This window comes from Prionailurus viverrinus, chromosome E1 (genome assembly GCF_022837055.1).
Source record: "Prionailurus viverrinus isolate Anna chromosome E1, UM_Priviv_1.0, whole genome shotgun sequence".
In the NCBI taxonomy this organism is placed as follows: domain Eukaryota; kingdom Metazoa; phylum Chordata; class Mammalia; order Carnivora; family Felidae; genus Prionailurus; species Prionailurus viverrinus.
The window spans coordinates 5,099,664-5,119,570 of NC_062574.1; the positions used below are offsets into that span (position 1 = coordinate 5,099,664).

Consider the following 19,907-nt stretch of genomic DNA (forward strand, 5'->3'; position numbering starts at 1 on the left):
GTCTTATCCTCCCTGTACCAACTCGGCTGTGAAATTCAGCTCACCCGTCAGTTTCCACAAATTCCCCCACCTAAAGAATAACCTTAGAGAAGCAGAGGAAAGATATTACATAACAACACTGCCGACAACTTCAGCCCATGCTTGCAAGTTCCTTAGCTATCACTATAGCGCCTGGTAACTTAGCTCAAAATACTTCTGAATCAACCGTGGGATTCAGGGCAAGTGTATAAATTACCCCTGGGATCGTGCAGATTAAACTTAACTTTTGAGCTACCCCCTGAGCTGATTTCCAACACCAATAACCAATCTACCCAACTGGGTGTCTAGCAATTCAATTCAATCCTGACCCTGAGGACTAACCCGAAGTTAGTGTCAGATTCCATAGATTTAAGAGTTGGGTCCCACTAGACGGTCCCCACTTTAGATGGCAGTCGTAGGCCTCTCATACCTCTGCCCGACCAGTTATAAATGGTGGGTTCTCATGGCACCCTCCTTGGGTTCAAAATTTGTTAGAACAGGTCACAGAGCTCACAGAAACACTTTACTTTCATTTACCAGTTTATTATAAAGGATGCAGTTGGGGTGCCTGGGTAGCTCAGTCGGTTAAGCGTCTGACCTCAGCTCAAGTCATGATCTCGCAGTTCATGGGTTCGAGCCCCGCGTCAGCCTCTGTGCTGACAGCTCAGAGCCTGGAGCCTGCTTCGGCTTCTGTGTCACCCTCTCTCTCCGCCTCTCCCCTACTCACACTCTGTCTGTCTCTCTCTCTCTCAAAAATAAATAAACACTAAAAAAATTAAAAAGGATGCAATTTAGGGAGAGCTGGATGGAAGAGATACACAGGACGAGATGTGGGCATGTGGGTCGGGGCGCACAGAACTTCGACGCCCTCTCCGGGTGCACTCCTCTCCCCAAATCTCAGTGTGTTCACCAGCCCAGAAGCTCTTTGAACCTTTTTGTTTCAGGGATTCTAGGAGGTTCCATTACGTGGGTATGATTGGTAAAATCATCAGGCATCAGTGATTGAACTCACCCGCCAGGCCCTCTTCCATCCTGAAGCTTCCTGGGGGATCTTAAGCATCGTCCGTCCCACTGGCAAACAAAAGTCACTCTTACCACACATGCTTCATATAGTGCTGTATAAATCTGCACGGCATTTTATATGTATATTTAGATGCACAGATATATATACACACACATATAATGTTTGTATTTATACATGCACACATCTGCATGCGCATACATGTGCATGTGTGTGCATCTGTGAAATGCACAGAGCTCGAGAAGATGTCAAGCTATATTGCTGGGTCCTGTCCTCGTCGATTCTGATGCGGGTCTGTAGCGGGGCCCAGAATTTGCATTTCTAACAGCTTCCCAGGGACGTTGGTGATGTTGGTCCTGAGACCCCACTTTGAGTAATGATTCTTTGGAGGACCCTCCTCTGACTCTTCCAGTCGTGCCCCTCCCCAAAGAGGAAGACATCTGTGGGGTCAAGGGTCCATGCCCCCTGCTCCTAGATCATACTCTCGGTACTTGGCATCCCAATTCCCTATCCAAGCAGCCTTGAGCTGACTTCCAGAGCTTCTGTGGAGTCTTTTATAGGGAATAGGAGAGGCAGTTGGAGGTGGGGGTATCCACCCAGTGGATGAGCCCCTTGCAGTTTAGGACGGGGCCAAGTGTGGGAAGCATGGGGGTGGGGGGTCGGACCAGAGCCCAAACATTCTCTCCACAAAGGAACAAAAGAAATGCCTCCCTCCGTCTGGGGCCATCCTGATCGGGGACAGGGGACACGGGCACTTAGGAGCATGGGCTCTGGGGTCAGGCATACTTAAGTTCTACCTTTGACTCTGATACTTGTTTATTAAGTGACCTCAGGCAAATGATTTAACCTCTCTGAGCCTAGTCTCACCTCTGTAAAATCGGAATGAGCCGAATATGCATTGCGTTGGTATTTTGGGCAAGAGGAAGGTATGTAAAGCATTTAGTATGAGCCTTGGTGTTGTTATTTTCAGCTGCTGCTTGAAGTCCTTGGGGGCTGAGTGTCATTCATGACCGACCTTGCCTTGTATTACACCAGAGTCTGCCAGGCACCCCCGAGCGGGGTTCCAGCCGCAGCAGATGTCCTGTGGAGATCCCCACTCTCCGCTGCTCACACTTTTGAGTCCTAGTCTCGCAGAACACGAGCAAAGGATATTAGAATCCAGAAGATAACACGCCTTTTTTTTTATAAAATGGCTGATCTCGACTCATAATTCTATGGGAAAACAATACTCTCTCTCCCCTTTTTTGTTTTCCTTTTGGCCACTGTAATTAGAAGGTTCAGGAAGCTACCTATCTGTGGTCCAGACAGTGACGTTTGCTGAAGGCAGGGCACCTATGATTATTTGACCCTTGGTCCTATTTTTGCAAATTCTGTGTTCGTCGCTCTCGTGACCGCCTTCGATGCGGTGGCGGAATGTGAGCGCCGAGGCGGTCCCATACCCCAGATGCTTGGCGGCGTGTGGCTGGGGGGGATGAGTGCCTCCCTCGTGTGTGTGAAAGTTCCACCATCCAGTAATGGTGGTCTTGATATAACTTATTATTCGCACCAGGCTTTATCACTGAGAACGGGGCTGTCGTAAAACTTGCGACAGTGAGGACGAGATGTCCTCTGTATGTGCTGGCCAGTGCAACGGCCACCGGCAGCGTGTGGTCATGGGTCGTTTGACTAACGGGACCAAAGAACGAAGTCTTTCGATTTTGTTTAATTTTAATTAATTTGGATTTAAAGAGCCACTGGACACACGTGGCTACCTCACTGGCAAATGCAGGTTAAGGCAGTATTTGCTTGTTTGATCTTCGAAACCCCTCTGAGAGAGGAATAGAGAAATATACCATTTTGTGGACAATGAAACAGCAGGCCAGGTGTTCACATGTGTCGGGGAAGCAGGTGGCCATCACATCGTGTGATTTAAAGTATGTGTCACATTTTCTTGAAATAGTTGTGTAATCGGGCTACCGCAGGGGATGTAGTTCTCAGGAATTTGAATAAAGACAATAGCAAGAATTTGTCTCTTCCTGTTAGAGGTCACTGGTCTACTTCTCGTTCCCAAATAGCTGATCGTTCCGTAGGTAGAAAGTAACCTTATTAAATAAAGGTTTTATTCTTGCCTTTGGAAGGAAATACCCTTTTTTGTTGCTGTTTATTTACTTATTGTGCATGTGTGTGTGTGTGTGTGTGTGTGTGTGTGTATGTGTGTGTGAGACAGAGAGAGAGAGAGAGAGAGAGAGAGAGAGGCAGAGAGAGAGAGGGAGAGAGAGAAAATCCAAAGCAGGTTCCTCTCTGTCAGTGCAGTGCCCGAAGCCAGGCTCCATCCAACGAACTGTGACATCATGACCTGAGCCAAAATCAAGGGTCAGATGCTTAACTGACTGAGCCACCCAAGCGCCCCATCGACAGGGACACTTCTGATTAAACAAAAGCACTTAGCTCTCTCTCTCTCTCTCTCTCTCTCTCTCTCTCTCTCTCTGAGAGTATGGATCCAAAACACATAGAAAAACTTAGTGGTTGATAGTGAGGGCAGAAGAAAAAAACACAGGGAAGAGCTGGCTCTGCGTTAGCAAATGCCCGAGGCAGAGAAAAGCTGGTCACATCAGAGAGAGACTGGATCACAATAGCGGTGTGTGGGACTGCAATGATCAGAACCTACGGCTGGGGGAGGGACACTTGGAGGGTTGAAATGACGCAAAGTCATTTGAGTGACCTTGAAGTTAGAATTCTGGGTCAATTTCTTTCCGTCCCCTAAGATCTAACTCTTTGGCTGTTCCTGTGTTTCCAACCTACTTACCTCATCGCCAACGGTGACTATCTCTTTGAAACCTGAGAAAGCTTAATTAATAATTGAACCAATAAAAAAAGGACAAACACTCCAGTAAAAAAAAACAAAAAACAAAAAACAAACAAACAAACAAAAACAGGACCAAAGAGCAGCATTCAAAAATTCAAAAGTGCTGTTATATACTAGGAGTGGCTGATTAGAAAATGTCAGACTTTCGATATGAAGAAAAGTTCTATAGTTGTCTAGAAGGACAAAAAGGAAGACGTGTATAAACAGAGGCATATTGTAAAGGCTCATTGTGTTCCTGGTGGGAAATCTCATACCGTTAATAGGTTGATTCGACACAAATTAATCTATAAATACAGAGTGATTTCAATATGAACTCACAGGATCTTTGAAACTGAGGGGGAAAAATGCATCTGGAATAGAAATTGCACAAGATCAGCCCAGAAATTTTACAATAACAATCAAGGGGTGGCACCCAGGCGGCTCAGTCAGTTAAGCATCCACCTCTTGATAATGGGCTCAGGTCACGATCTCCCCGTTCGTGAGTCTGAGCCCCACATCGGGCTCTGAGCTGACAGCGTGGAGCCTGCTTGGGCTTCTCTCTCTCTCTCTCTCTCTCTCTCTCTCTCTCTCTCTGCCCCTCCCCTGCTCATTCTCTCTCTCTCACTCTCAAAATAAATAAATAAGCTTAAAAAAATAAAATAAGAATCAGGGGTTTGAAGGGGTAGAGACGGATAACAAAGTTATAATAAGTAAAACAATACGGGATTGATGTACAAATAGCTTGAGAGATGGAGAGAACAGAACAGAACGTACAATAAACCCTTGTATCTAGGGGAATGTTAGTATGTGGTCGCAACTGCGTAGCAGGTCAGTGGCAGAAGACAGATGTTCAGCCCATAGCGACAATTTGGAACAAATGTCCCACGATAGAAAATTAATGAAATGCGTTTCGAGACCATGCATCACAGAGTGACAAAACACCAAACAAACACTGGTACAGAGAGGTTCACGATATTACTGTTAAATGAAAGAAAACACGGCTACAAAACGGTAAAAAAAAAAAAAAAAGTACGGAACGATTAGCATTTTCTAAACACGCGTTCGTCACCTGTGCGTATATTTATATTTACAAGGTCACAAACGCAAGGGTCTCATCCCATCCCATTTCTTATCTTTATTATTATTATTTTTTAAGTTTATTTATTTATTTTGAGTGAGAGAGTGCACGTGCAAGCAGGGGAGGGGGAGAGAGAGGGAGAGACAGAGAGTCCCAAGCAGGCTCCATACTGTCAACTCAGAGCCCGATGTCAACTCACAAACCGGGAGATCACGACCTGAGCCGAAGCCCCCCATGATCCATGCAGATTATTCACCCTTTCCATCCTCGCTCCCAAAATTTCTGGAGCTGAGGATCAGTTAACCATCCATCGGGTGAACACTGTGCTTGGCACACCGGCCTTACCGCCGTAGCCCGTCCCTGCCTGGACCAATTCTGTGTCATCCTACTATACCCAAATCATGATGGCTTCCCAGGACTCACTGCTTCATTCCTGACCACCCCCCCCCCCCCCACCAACCCATTCCTGCCTCAACATTTCAGGGACACGAGGTCAGAAACACAGGGAATTGGGATCATGTTGTAGCTGGGTATAGTCTAGAACAAATTCCTTAAATTGCTCCTCAAGTGTTCCCCAAGCCTGGTGGCTGAGGGAGCAATAATTAAATGGCAGTGTGGAAGCTGAATGGCCACCCACGGCTTCACTATTATAGTTGGGTTACTAATTAAAACATAACTGGCAGGGGCCTCCTCCGCACAGGGAATCATTATGTGCTTCTTTTTCAGGCCATTGTCACCAAATATGAAAACTACATCTTACAAGGTGAGCGTTCTCAGAACTGCTTGGTGACGTCAGCTTGAATTGTTGCCCGGGCTGTATGGACACTCAGGTAATGATCGCGTCTCATAGCTAGAATATTAGGCGCGTGGAGGAGTCACTGAGGTGGGTCCTCCTTTTCATGAAACAGATCACACGCGGTGGGGTTCACCCTGGGAGGACATTTCAGAATATCCCAAGGATCCCAAGGGTCTCTGTTGGGAGATCCTTAAAATGGTCTTCGTGAGGATGCATAATTCTATAACAAAAAGATTCCAGTTGCGTTTTCCATGATGGAAAACACCTCTTTCTAGCCATATGGACGTTGTTATAATGGTACAGTCGCTGAACAGGTTCCGGTCCGGTATACCCACCAGTGACAAGTATTTGGGGTCTCATGACAGTTGTGGGGGAAATTTGGGCGTGGTGACAGAGTATCCATGTTGGGTCTGAGAATAAAGGGACTAGAGTTCTAATGCCAGTTCTCTTGCCACTGGCTTACGAGCCTTTGTCCACGCTTTCCCTCATTAAGCCTCAGTTTCTCCATCTGTGAAGTAGGTGGGATTCCGAAAGGCTGAGCTCCTGCCCAGAGCTGGTGGTGTAGACATCGCCGTTAGTAAAACACAGAAACGCTTCTGTAAGACTGGGGGTTATCTACCACCCAAAGCCCAAAGCCCACGGCCTGTCCATTGCTCTGCTGTGGGTTCCCTCACCCGGATCTCCCCATCATGCGTCCAGTAAGGTTTAATATCTGGTCCAGTGGGGCCTCCTGACATGGCACATCATTGTCAGGGTCTTGTCTTTTCTTTTTTCTTTTCTTTTCTTTTCTTTTCTTTTCTTTTCTTTTCTTTTCTTTTCTTCTTTTACCTTCCCTCTCCTTCCCTCTCCTTTCCTTTCCTTTCCTTTCCTTTCCTTTCCTTTCCTTTCCTTTCCTTTCCTCTTTTCTTTTTTCTTTTGAGTCCTCTGTACCTCTGATGTGCCCGTGGCTAAATAACTCAGGTATTCTTTCTGACGATAGCCATCTACTCGGGGAAGGGCATTACCCATGTTATGCATTAGTGGCTGTTTGCATTTCCAACGAACAAAAAGAAAAGTGATATTCAGAGTTTCCCATCTGTCTCCTTGGTTTGAGCCAGCTTGGGTTGAGCATCGATTTCCGGCTGTGTCTATTGATATATGTGGCTGTACTTGAACTTCGTAAATAGAAGAACATCCCATTAATGGCAGAGTGTGGATGATTCAAGCAAGGATTACACTGGAGATGACCTTGGCTTTGGAGATAATTAGGTTTAATTATGCAAATACAATTTGAATGCTAAAAGCAGATAGATTAAATTGTTTTCAAGCATCCAAGCTGCTCTTGAGACAGTGGCCATCGAAGTGATTATTTTTATAGCTGGACGGTCCCTTCAGGCCATCCTTCATCCATGGAAAGGGCGGCAATAACACTGCATTTCTTTTCAAAGATCCTGTTGGCAACCCTGTCTGTTAATTGCAAATTACTGAAGACTCACGATATGTTTTCCCTCTAATCCAGAAGCGATTTTAAATATCTTTGAATGCCTAAGACATATTTTCTTTCATTCATTCATTCATTCATTCATTCATTTATTCAAAAAATAGTTACTAAGGCTTTACTCTTGTGCCACGCATCTGGCTTAACTGCTGGACTAAAGGCATAAAACCCTCTTGGGGCGCCTGGGTGGCTCAGTCGGTTAAGCAGCCGACTTCGGCTCAGGTCATGGTCTCGTGGTCCGTGGGTTCGAGCCCCACGTCGGGCTCTGTGCTGACAGCTCGGAGCCTGGAGCCTGCTTCGGATTCTGTATCTCCCTCTCTCTCTGCCTCTCCCCAACTTGCACTTGCTCTCTCTCTTTCTGTCAAAAATAAAAAACTTAAAAAATTTTTAAACCCTCTTTACTAAGGGAGCTTCCATCTAGCAGGGAAACAGACACACTAACGAGAAATACGATGCACAAAGCAAGCTGTTTTAATGGACACTTTTGGGTCATTTCTCCTGGTCTCTTACATTTCCATTCTTCTGGAAACACCCACTTAGCATGATCTCACTGGTTCCCCTCGTGTCTCTTGGCTGCTCCTTCTCAGTCTGCTCTGTGCGTTTCTTTTCCTCCCCCCCAGACAATTAGAAGCTGGAGACCCCGGCACCTGCTCTAAGCGCCTTTCCCTCCTCATGCTCCGCGCTCTCCCCAGACCATCGCTTTTGCTTCTGTTGTTCTAATTACCGCCTCTCTGCCAGTTGCTTAAGGACAGCCGTCTCTTCTGAACCCATTCATCCAACAGCTAGTGGCCATCCCCAGTTGGGTATCTCAAACTCAACATGTCCCAAAGAGAATTCAGCGTTCTCTGAGCTGTGCCCACCGCAACCTGCGTCTGTCCCGATGTCCGCCGTGTTTTATAAATGGCATTACTGTCCACCGTGAACCTGACAATCACCTGGCATGCCTCTCCCTTGTACCTCATGTCCTGTAAGTCAAGTTTTGTTACTCCTATTCTTTCGTTACCTTCCCAGCATTTCCCCAGTCCCACAGTCACCAGCCTCAATCAGTCCTCACCTTCTCTTACGTGGATGGGGTAACTTTTTGGTGTCTCCAGCATCACGGTCACACCTCTGCAGGGCAGACGTGGCGATCTGTGATGATAAAAGTTTGGGATCCAATTAGGTCTATAATAGCTGCCATTCGAGGTCTGCTGAGCCCAGGAGTCACCCGCCCCATCTCCTGGAACCCTCACTTGTATCATGAGATCCTGCACTTTGCGTACCTGGCCCCCAGCCGGGGTTAGGGGTGAACGCTCTGACCCTAGCTGGCTCTGTTGAATTCTTTCTCCAGGGATGGGAACTAACCAGGAGCCCTTGGTGACTCTCTGTAGGGCTAGGACTCTAATCTATAACCTGAGGGCTGTAAGGTGGTTGTCGTCTGGCCTGATTTTGGAGAAACAGAGAAAGCAAACCATGGGCTGTTAACTGCAGGGTCACTCCTTTTAGGGGACAGTCGGGGCCTACCGGGCACATCACCGCAGTCGTGCGGACCTGGTGACAGCTGATTGACTGCTTTGAGGTTCCATTTCTGGGAGAGCTGAGATTGTAATTAAGTCAAGTCTCGGTTTGGCGACGTGGCCTTAGCCTAAGCGATGCCATTTTGGGCCTGTTGTCTGGAAAGTGCATCACCCTCTCAAGCTGCCTTGAACCCATTTCTGTTCCTCCAGCCAAATGGTTTTAGGTCACACCGTGACATTGTCATGTTAATGCTCCCCACCCCCAAACTCCCCTTGACTTTAGGACACACCCCAACTCCTGGGCCAGCCCAAAGGCTCGCAGCCTTCTTCTGGCCTCATTCCCCTTTGCTCCCCCTGCTCCAGTCACTCCAGAAAACCTCCAGTTCTTGGGTGTGTGCCTTCCTCTCTTGTGTCCCCACCCCGCCACGCTCCTTCCTGGAATGCCCCCCGGTGGCCTCCCCACCTGCTAGTGCTGTGTCCTTGCTTCAGGCCTCACGGCGGCGACTGCTGGCTTCTCAGGAAGCCAGCTGTCTGACCTTCTGGGCTCAGCCTCTGCCCCCCTGCAGGTGCATGAACCACTTCCTACAGCCTCCCTCCCCTACCGCACGTCAGCTCTGAGGCAGGGGCCACATCCATTGCATCCAGTCAGTCATCCAGCTGTACTTTCCATCACCAGTGCGAGGTCCGGCACGTGGACGGGACCAGTAAATGTCTGTGAATGAACTGGTGGCTGGTGGGACTCTGGAGAAGGAAGAGCTAAGTCTGCAGGGATAGCCAGGAAAGGTTTTGCACAGGAGCTGGTGTCTCAGGTGAGCTTGGAACGATGCCCCCGGGAGGATCTCATCTAATGCACTCACTCCTTAAGAATTTAGGAACAGACCAGACGCCTGGCTGGCTTAGTTGGTTGAGCTTCTGACTTTGGCTCAGGTCATGATCTCTTAGGCTGTGAGTTCAAGCCCCGCATCTGGCTCTGTGCTGACAGCTCAGAGCCTGGAGCCTGCTTCCAATTCTGTCTCCCTCTCTCTCTGTCCCTCCCCCACTCGGGCTCTGTCTCTCTCTCTCTCTCTCTCTCTCTCTCTCAAAAATAAATAAACATTTTAAAAAAAGAATTTAGGGACAAAGGGGCACCTGCATAGCTCAGTATGTTAAGCATCTAACTCGGTTTCAGCTCAGGTCATGATCTCATGGTTCATGGAATCAAGCCCCGTGTTGGGCTCTGTGCTGACAGAGCACTCTCTCTGTCTCTCTTCTCTCTCAAAATAAATAAATAAACATTAAAAAAAGGATTTAAGGGTATGGGTGAGACTCTTGGGGACAGGCCTGGACTTTCAAGTCACATGCTCCTAAAACTGAGGGACTTTCCCTAGAAGGGCTAGCACGAAGATTTGAAATAGCAAATATAGAGTGACTGGCATTACTTTGCAATAAGTGAAAATAACTGTTGGGTTTATTTTCTTCTTTTTAGATCAAAGCATTCTGCAACGCTAGGGGGGTCTTGCATAAATCATCTTAACTCTCTAAACCTCATTTTCCTGATCTGCAAGTGATTCATACTTAATGATTGATTATTGTAATCATCAGAACTTGGGGGCCACAGTGAGGTGGCCCCTTCCGTCAAGAATCAGGGCAGCCATTGTTTGCCTTTGAGAGTTAAACTATGCTGGATGCAAAGTCACCAGAAATATACAGAACGGTTCCCAGACCGCAACATCTGAATGTAACTTGGCTGAATACATTAACATGTTTAAAGAGAGAACGTCAATCACCGAATGGAGGAACGGAAAATGTTGTCACACAGGCAAATGGGGGTTCAGCCAGCAGAAGTGCCACATTTCTGCTTCTAAAGATAAGGCCATCCCTAGAGTGCGTAAATGTCCTGAAGATGCCAATCATCTCCTCCCCGATCCCCGATGCCTTCTTAAAGATGCTGCCCAACCCGCAGCCCCAGATGTGGCAGGCCTTTGTAGTGAATGCACTTACTCCCAGCCCCCTCCACGCCGACCATGACTGATAGAGTCAGGAGTAAACACCAGATTAGAGCTGAGCTTATCATTTTCCCTGCTGCCCTGACCATATGGAGCAGGGATGGGGAGACTGAATCACTTGGCTGTGGGGAGCACCAAGCTGGAAGTTTGGAAGGTCACTGGGACAGAGGCCACACTCTTGGGATGGCCGTGCTGAAGCCTCCCGCAAACAGAGGATGAAGCAAAGATATGCCTGCCAAAAGAGAATAAATATGATGCATGGAAAAGTGGAGAGGGCTGGGGCAGAGAGAGAGACAGAGACAGAGACAGAGACAGAGACAGAGAGAGATCTACTGATTTTTCTGGTTCTGCGAGCCTACCTCTGCTTCTAAATAGCCTTCCTTTTTAACCTAGCCTCAGTGGGCAGGGATAGGTCCATGCAACTAAACCATCCTAACTGAGGTGGAATTTTAGCCAGAAGACTTGGCCATTTTCATTTGCTTTGGCAAGGTCATCCTGCTGTGGGTGAGATGAACGAATCAGGCTATCTCAGGTGGACATGGTCAGGCAGGGATTTGAGCCTCTTTCTGCTTGTAAGATTCATGGCCTTCCACTGCTCTCCTGCACCACGAAAGCTAGCACCTCGTTGCATAATGCGCCATATTGGTTTTCATGCGCCATATTGATTTTCTGTTGCTGCTGGGAAAAAAATTAACACAGACTTAGTGGCCTAAAACAGTATACATTTTTTTCCTTGCAGTTCTGTAGGTGGGAAGTCCGACCTTGGTCTCACTGCCGTGAAATCAAGAGGTCAGCTGGATTGCATTCCTTCTGGTGGTTCCAGAGGGAAATCCACTTCCTTGCCCTTTTCCATTATCTCTCCCTGTCCACATTCTCTGTCACATGGCCCCCTCCTCCATCTTCAGACCAGCAGCACAGTTGCTTTCTGCTCCCGGTCTGCTCTCACACCTCTTTTTCTGACTCTGTCCAGCTGTCACTCTTAGTCCTCTGCTGATTACATTGGGCCACCTGGATAATTCGGGCTACTGTCCTCATCTTAAGGCCGGCTGGCTAGCAACCTCAATTCCATCTGTCACCTTAACTCCCCTTTTCCATGTAACCCTAACAATTCACAGGTTCTAGGGATTAGGGCACGGGCATCACTGGGGGGCCCATCATTCTGCCCACCTCATGTAGCTTGACCGAAGAGTGGGAGAGTGGACGAAATATCGACGTACAGCATTCTTTAAACATTCACGTGGCTTAGGAAAATTCAGGGTTAAATCAGTAAACTTGGAAGTTTCCCTTCTCTGTTTGGTACCTTAAGACCTAAATGCATATCTCAGTGGAAGGAAATGGACTTTCCAGTCATCCGGGGCCGAGCTCCATCTTTCGACGTCTAGGACTTGGGTATATATTTCACTCCTGTTCCCCGCAGTCTCCTCCTCCAGAGAATGCAGATGATAATAGTATTGTTTGGGGGATTAAATGAAATCAAATGTTTTTTTCAAAAACTTGATCCACACCTGTTTTCTTCTCTTCCCCTTCCTCTTTCCTTCCCTATCATGGCCCGGAAACACAAACTGAATATCCTAGGAATTCTTCTAAGAGAGGGAGCTCTCAGTGAGTCTTGGCTGCAGAAGTGACCTGGTGCCAGGCATCTGAATGAAGCATTGTGCCGTGATGGCAACCCATAAGCTTCTCTTGCTTCTCCCCCCTGCCCCTCTCACCACCATTTATTGGGTCTTTTTATCTCTGGGAGTGTCAACTCCCCCAGCGTTCCTTTCCGTCTTTCTTTTCTTGCAACCTAAAACGACAAGGGTCAGAGAGCCAAGTATGGGATATGTTTGGGGCCACCACGCCAGAGCTGTCAGGACACATCTTCAGGGACTGAGGGGTGGGGGGTATTGGAGAATTCCCAATGGACTGCTTCCTGGCCCTGACCTAGAACAAGCTTTGTCCCTGTCCCTTTGAGCAGCTTATTATTTCTTTGAAGGATTTGCTGTCTACAAGCGTGGGTAACCTCTGTGCCTGGCTATAACTATAGTCATGGGCTTCTCATGGGGACAGTTTTTTTCTTTCACGTTTGGAGGAACTTGGAAGCTTTTGACCTCATCACCCTAGTCATTCAGGATGGAGTTAAGCGAAGGAGGTGCTATGCCGGTTTATAGTAGGAAGACTCAACCTGGCTGAATTTAAAGGATGCCCTTATGGAAATGCCACCAGTTCAGATATCAGAGACTCTGGACAAAAACATTCTAGAAAGTTACTCTTGTTTTAGCTGAAAAAGCAGTCTGCTAATTGGGAAGTTTGGTCCCTTTCAAGCCTTCCTTTCCTTTTCCAGTTTTAGACACAGTTACCCATGTAGCCTCAATGGCAGCTCACAAAACATCACCACACACATTTTTACTTTTTTTTTTTGGACTCTTGAGTTCTGGGTGGAATCTCAGATTCAGACAGGCCGGTGTGGAAATCCCAGCTTTCCTGAAACTAGGAAAAGTTGTGTCAGTTTCCATTCTCTCATCTGTAACACGGGAGCACTAAATGCTACTTCATGGGATTGCCATGCCAATTGGAAGCCCCTCGCATAGACCCAAACCCTTATGAAGCATTTGGGAGTTCAGACTCATCCTTCCTTTGTGGGTCCTTTGCACCCAATGGTTATATGTGCTTTAATTCAAACGAGCTCTGTGTCTTAAGAGCCTAACATTCCAGAATGGAAAATCCTTCATGGACAGAGACAGTCCCCACCTGTCCCTCCGTGATCCTTCCTCGAGTAGAGCAGACACCTGCCTTTCCAGATTTGCAAATGAAGGAAGTAAGACTGCCCTTTGGGAGCGAAGCTGTGGGCTAACACAGTGGATCCCAGAAAAGATATGCAAAGTCAGCTGAAGGAGAGGCACAGTTCCCAGGTGGACAAGCCTCCATGGTCGCCAGACGAATGCATTACCATAAAGAAAGGATGTATCCATCGACGGAAGGACTGGTTCTCACTGAAAGTGAAAAGAAATGAAAGCACCAGATGATGGCAGGGTCCAGCCTACGAAGAGGGAGTCTGGAAGAGTGCTGGTTCCATGCGGGCCGACAGTGGAGCCCACACACTTTAAATATCCCTGGTCCCATTGGCAGGGCCAGGCATCTTGTGAAATGGAAACATCCGGCAATCTCAGCTGGATGCCTTAAGCAGCAGATTATTAAATTCCCCTTGTTCTGATTCCAGGCTCTCCAGAAACTTTCAGGTTGTGATTTGGCTGCTTTGGGAGTTTACCTGTGAGGTGAGGATGAACTAAGTCCACGGAATTGAAGTTTTTAGGTCTTCAATGTCAATAATTTCTTACCAGGAATGAAGGAATTGGCATTTGGGTTTTATACATCCGTGTTCTGTGCTAGGTTTGAGTGTCTCTGCTGAGCGGTGAATCCCTCTTCAGATTGTTGTATCCCAGGATCAGAGATCAGACTCAGGTTGGTGGTAAATTCCCCAAGGTAAGTAACACCTGTTTATGAGACATTGTGGAAGACAGGCTGCTGGCCTTTCCTCTTGGTGACGACCATCTGGCATTTCAGAAGAGACAGCATTTCAAAATTTGACACTAACCACACTCCCCATCTCACTCCATGACAGCTCGCGGTGGCAAGTGTTATATGGTGGAAAGATTCTGGGATTTGGAGTCAGACACTCCTGGGTTTGATTCCATCCCTGTTGGTTTCTGTCTGTGGGACCTCGGGCACGTAATTTAACATTTCTGAGCACCAGCTTCCCCATCTGTAAAATGGGCCCTCTCACAGGGCTGTTGCAAAGATTGTTGACAAGACTCAACAAATGTAGGGGCGCCTGGGTGGCTCAGTCGGCTGAGCGTCCGACTTCAGCTCAGGTCACGATCTCACAGTTCGTGGGTTCAAGCCCCATGTTGGGCTCTGTGCCGACAGCTCAGAACCTGGAGCCTGCTTCGGATTCTGTGTCTCCCTCTCTCTCTGCCCCTCCCCTGCTCATACTCTGTCTCTCTCTGTCTCAAAAATAAACATTAAAAAAAATTTTTTAAAAAGCTCCATAAATGTAGTTCTGATTGTCATGTGCATCAACAGGGACTCACCAGATGGGGATGATGACCGAGTATGGATCTTCCATTCTACCATAGACCAAGGGTCTATTTTGTGCATAATCGAGTCCAGTCTAAGACTGTTCCTTGCATCCCCTTTGCCCATTCCAGCTTTGGAAGTGAGCAGTGGGGGATGACCTGAACCCTTTCCCACGTTCTGCACAGTCTTGAACTTCCACAGAATGCGCAGTCATAAGAGTAGATTCAAAGAAGCTTTGCCCATGGCCTTTTGTTGAGTCCTTGAGGGTCTCAAGAGATGGCTTCCAGCAAAGCGAGTTTCCCTTTAAGGGTCTGAGCATGTGTGTGTATGCCCACGTGTTGATCTTCCTGGAAGAAATTGTGGCTTCCTGGTGCCGTTCAATCAGAATTTGGTGACCGGTTTATTGAATGAGCTAGACTCAAGCAGAAAACAGCTTCCCTCTTTCTCACGTCTTTCCATTTTTACCTGCTCTCTGCCCCTGGATAACACTTCGGGTCAGTGCCATAGCTTTCTGGTCACTCTTAGACAGCAGTAAGGACAAAAAAAAGTTATTTGGTTAGTTTCAGGTCATAGAAAACCCAGTCTAGGCTAATACATAAACACCAGACTTTCCTTCCATCACTTTGACCTATTTCGGGTCCAGAAATCAGCACTGGGGGAAAGCCTTGTGATCGCTCCATCTCTCATTCCCGCCTCACCTCCACCGACCCCCAAGCAGGCAATGTAGGAGCTTCCAGTATGGGAGCCAGAGGCGGGGAGGAGAGGAAGAACAGAATAGGTCTCTCAGGACTGTTGCAACAGGATGTTTTAAGTGTGCACAGATGGTGTTCTCCCCGTGGCACTTTGTAGAGTTCCTCAGCAATCCCCCCCCTCACTGCAGCCCCCTAAAGCTGGTGAAGCCACCACAGCCGGATGCTTATGAATCACTTCTGTCTACACGTTTCTGTGCCTGATGGCACTCTCCCTAACCCAACCCATCTGCTGAGATCACCACCCCAGCCAGAAAGCCCTCATGGCTGAGCTTCTTTTCTTTCTTTTCATTTAAAAACAAAAATTTGCTTATACCCTGATTATAAAAGCCATACACCTGACAACAGGATATTTCTAAAAATAATGGAGCAGAAGATAGTTAGATTTCTGCAACCTACAACCTAAATAGATGAACGAAGACACAGATTGTGGGCCATTCATACGCCGGAGGACACTCCACCGTAAAAAGGAGTGAGCAATTGATATACACAAGCAACAAGCCACACGGATGAATCTAAAAATAATTATGCTGAGGGAAAGAAGGCAGACAAAATAAAGAGAGTGCATACTGTATGATTCCGTTTCTATAAAATACTTGAAAAGACAAACCAATTCATAGTGACAGAAAGCAGATCAGTGATTGCCTTTCCTTCTGTAGGGAAGTCGGGAGGATGGGAGGGATGGCTTCCAAAGGAGCAGAAGGGGGTGATGGATACGTTCATTATCTTGAGTGTGGAGGCGATGGGGTGCCTGGGTGGCTCAGTCGGTTGGGCGTCCGACTTCAGCTCAGGTCACGATCTTGCGGTTTGTGGGTTCTGGCCCTGAGTGGGGCTCTGGGCTGACAGCTCGGAGCCTGGAGCCTGCTTCGGATTCTGTGTCTCCTTCTTTCTCTGCCCCTCCCCTGCACATGCTCTGTCTCTCTGTCTCTCTGTCTCTCTCTTTCTCTCTTTCTCTCTCTCTCTCTCTCAGAAATAAACATTAAAATTTTTTTTTTAATTTTTTTTTTCAAAGTTTATTCATTTTTGGGACCAGAGAGAGAGGCAGAACATGAACGGGGGAGGGGCAGAGAGAGAGGGAGACACAGAATCGGAAACAGGCTCCAGGCTCTGAGCCATCAGCCCAGAGCCCGACGCGGGGCTCGAACTCACAGACCGCGAGATCGTGACCTGGCTGAAGTCGGACGCTTAACCAACTGCGCCACCCAGGCGCCCCTTAAATTTTTTTTTTTAAGAGAAGGTTCATGGCTATCTCCCTCCTCCAGGCTTCCATTTGGACCACTCACTGGTCACAGGCTCTCTATCTCACCCTCAATGGATGGGCCCTCTTTATTGGGTCATAGCCTCTTTTTTTTTTTTAATTTTTTAAAATTTTGTACGTATTTTTCATTTTTTGGAGGGAGAAGCACATGCAAGAGGGAGAGAGAGAATCCCAGGCATCCCCGATATGGGGTCCGATCTCATGAACCTCAAGATCGTGACCTGAGCAGAAGTCAAGAATCAGATGCTCAACCCACTGAGCCACCCAGGGTGCCCCACTAGCCTCTTGACTGTAGACTCTTTCAGCCAAGAGGCCCGCTCTTGGCCAGCCTTCAGGACCAGCTTGTATCTGGTGTCCTGAGTAGTTCTTCCAGAGCCTGTGCCCTTTGTCTGTCTTAAGGTGGTGGCTGCTGTGAAGGCTCTTCCTCCTTGGTCTGGCCCATGTGTGGAGAGCAGCGCACCCAGAATATCAACGCCTCTCTTCAGAGACCCCATCACTTCTCATCCCCTCACCCCCGACAAGTGAACCTTGACTTCGTCCTGCAGAGCCTGGAGAAGACTGATGGGCTGACGGAAGCACAAGTAGATCTGAGCAGTGCCTTTGCTGGGGCCGCACGTGTGGCCCAGCACCTCAGCGTGGGTCTACTTGGCACCCACTATTTGCGTCTTTGGGGCCTCAGCTGGAACTCTGAGACAGGAAAAGTCTCGTGTTAATAACCCCCCATAGTTTGCTTTGCTTCATTAAGGCACAAAGAGATGAATTTTCCCCCCAACATACTTTTCGAGGCCTGTTTATCAAGAGAGCCGGCAAGGAGCCTCTCTGAGCACCAAGGCCCTAAGCAGGGACGTGTCCCTCCTCCCCCCGGAAGACGCTTGACGTGCCTTTTGGAAGACGCATGCGTCCCCTTCATTGCTCTGTTTAAGGACCTCTGACAGTGGTCACAGATATGAATGCCATCTGTTTCCTGTTCTGGAGAAGGGAAAAATACGACAAATACCACGAAGACCCACACGTGCCAGGCACTGTATCTAGGACCGATACCGCAGGGGTGATAGATGAGTGACCTCTGCCAGAGCGGATCCCATGGTCTCAGGCCGCGGGGCAGGAAGTAACCTGGAGAAGGAGGTGGGATGTGAACCAAGGCTAAAGGACCGCACAGCTCGCTTTCAGAGACATTCCATGGGAAGGCGTCGGGAGGGGACGGGGTGAGCCTTTCCGGGGTAGCTGGGAACGCTCCTGTGCCAAGATCCTCCCGTCACAGAGGCCACAGCATGAGGAAGATTCCGGCACATTCCCTTTCCTTCCGCCACACCACATCCAGGGTTAAAAGTCAGTGACACGAGCGGAATCTTCTTTCCTTCTGTTCTTGCGGCCAGGCCGCTGGCCAGTGAGAGCCCTCTTTAGGATTTAGAGTTACACAGGATGATGGAGGAGAAAATTCAAGGAGGGAAGAAAGAAGGAGTTGACCAGATACTCCTCTTTCCCCCGCCCAGTTCCTAGTTATTTAGTTATTTATTTTGAAAGAGAGAGAGAGGGAGAGAGAGAGAATCCCAATAGGCTCCACACTATCAGCACAGAGCCCAACACAGGGCTCGATCTCAAGAACCATGAGATCATGACCTGCGCTGAAATCAACAGTCAGATGCTTAACCACCTGAGCCACCCAAGCGCCTCATGAGTAAAGCTTTAAATGGGGTTGGGCCAAACGTTAACAATGAAAAGTGCCCCAAAGCCCACAGAATTGGACCCAGATCTCGTGAGGAGTAAAAGAGGAAAACCACGGAGAGTTTTAAGTGCCCTGTATAAACTCATTCAATCGTCACAACAGCCCCGCCAGGCAGGTGTTGTTTAACAGCCTCCTTTGCTCCCACGAGGGCAGTAAGACACAGAGAGGTTGAGTAACTTGCCCAGCGCCACGCAGCTTGAACCTTGACTCCAGAAAAAGTGCTCCCGTCCCTCGCCGACCTGTCTATTCTGCAACTCCACGGAGTGACCCGTCACCCATTCAAGGTCAGAGGCTCTCCCAGGTTCTGGAGAGAATCCCGGGAGCCCTGGACAGAGGCAGCCGGGGCCAGACCGTGCAGGATCACGCTGTGGACCGCGATTCTATTCCGAGTTAAGGCAAGCCACCGGTGTCTAAATGAATCATTGCTACTTGCACGCTTCCGTAGCCAGCACCCTGGCTGTGCCTGCGTTTAGCACGCGAGAGCTGCCTGTTTGCACGCCCGTCTCTCCTGCAGACTGGGAATGCGTTACAGCCGGGACCACCTCTCAGCCATTTTTATGCCTTCTTCACGCTGTCCCAGTTACGCGGCACAGCGCGGGCATATATTAAACATTTAGTGCGTGTTTATTGAATGAAATTAAAGGGGGAATGGATTCTTAATTACCTTCAAAAATTTCATTTTCCCACGGCCCAATTAATTTTAAAGAGACGCAACTATTTCTACGGTATTCATGGCGATGATAATGATATTATTAATGGCAGTTCCTACGCGCCGAGCATTTCATGCGCCAGGCTCTGGGCCAGGTGCTTTAAGTTGACTCTAATAGATCTATCATATAGCAACTGTAAATCCTGTCTGTCCCTAGCATTTGCTTCCACAAGCGAAGACCCCCCCCCCCCCCCACGCACACCCCCATTCCCACCGAGGGCTCGCAAATCCCAGAGGTGAAGAATATGGCTTCTCAGGAGTGGCCACAAGGTGGCGCTGCGACCCCATCATCATACCTCCATACCTCGCGGTGCGAGAGTGAGCCAGGTGGGCCAACTCTGAGGGGCTGGCCAGATGGCTGGGAGTCTCTTGGTGACCGAGATGGCCCAGCTGGGGGCCCAGGCGCTGAGCCCTGCAGTTGGGGGTTCCAGTTTATGCCCACGAGGGGGCCTTTTGAAAAGACCCTCGCGGAGCTGGAGAGCATCTTCTTGGTGACATCTGAAAGGCAGTGGCTTCATTTTCTTTCCGTTGAACAGGGAACCGTGGAGCCTCAACTCTTGCCAACACCCCCTCTGCCTTCCTCCCTGTATTTCAGGTGAAGTTGGGCGGGAGGACAGGAGGGCCATTGGGCCCCACACTCGTTCAGGCATTTGATGTTACCTCCAAATCAGGCTGTATGTAGGGTCGTTACGTTTCTCCTGGTGTCAGAGCTGT

At 48.4% G+C, this 19,907-nt stretch overlaps 1 protein-coding gene across 4 annotated transcripts in view; it reads left to right on the plus strand.

Moving 5' to 3' along the window:
- The window catches only part of ADPRM (ADP-ribose/CDP-alcohol diphosphatase, manganese dependent), a 291,610-nt gene that overhangs the window by 136,155 nt on the left and 135,548 nt on the right, over window positions 1-19,907 (plus strand). For 2 of the 4 annotated variants that reach the window (XR_007146841.1, XM_047832680.1), the window contains exons 5-6: window positions 5,668-5,771; window positions 10,176-10,692. Coding sequence is in view for 2 of the 4 variants with exons in the window: in XM_047832680.1 (XP_047688636.1) it covers window positions 5,668-5,742 (75 nt within the window). In the remaining 2 variants the exon portion in view is untranslated. Of the gene's footprint in view, window positions 1-5,667; window positions 5,772-10,175; window positions 10,693-19,907 lie in introns of those variants that run through there. The other 2 variants (XR_007146840.1, XM_047832679.1) reach the window with 1 other exon arrangement.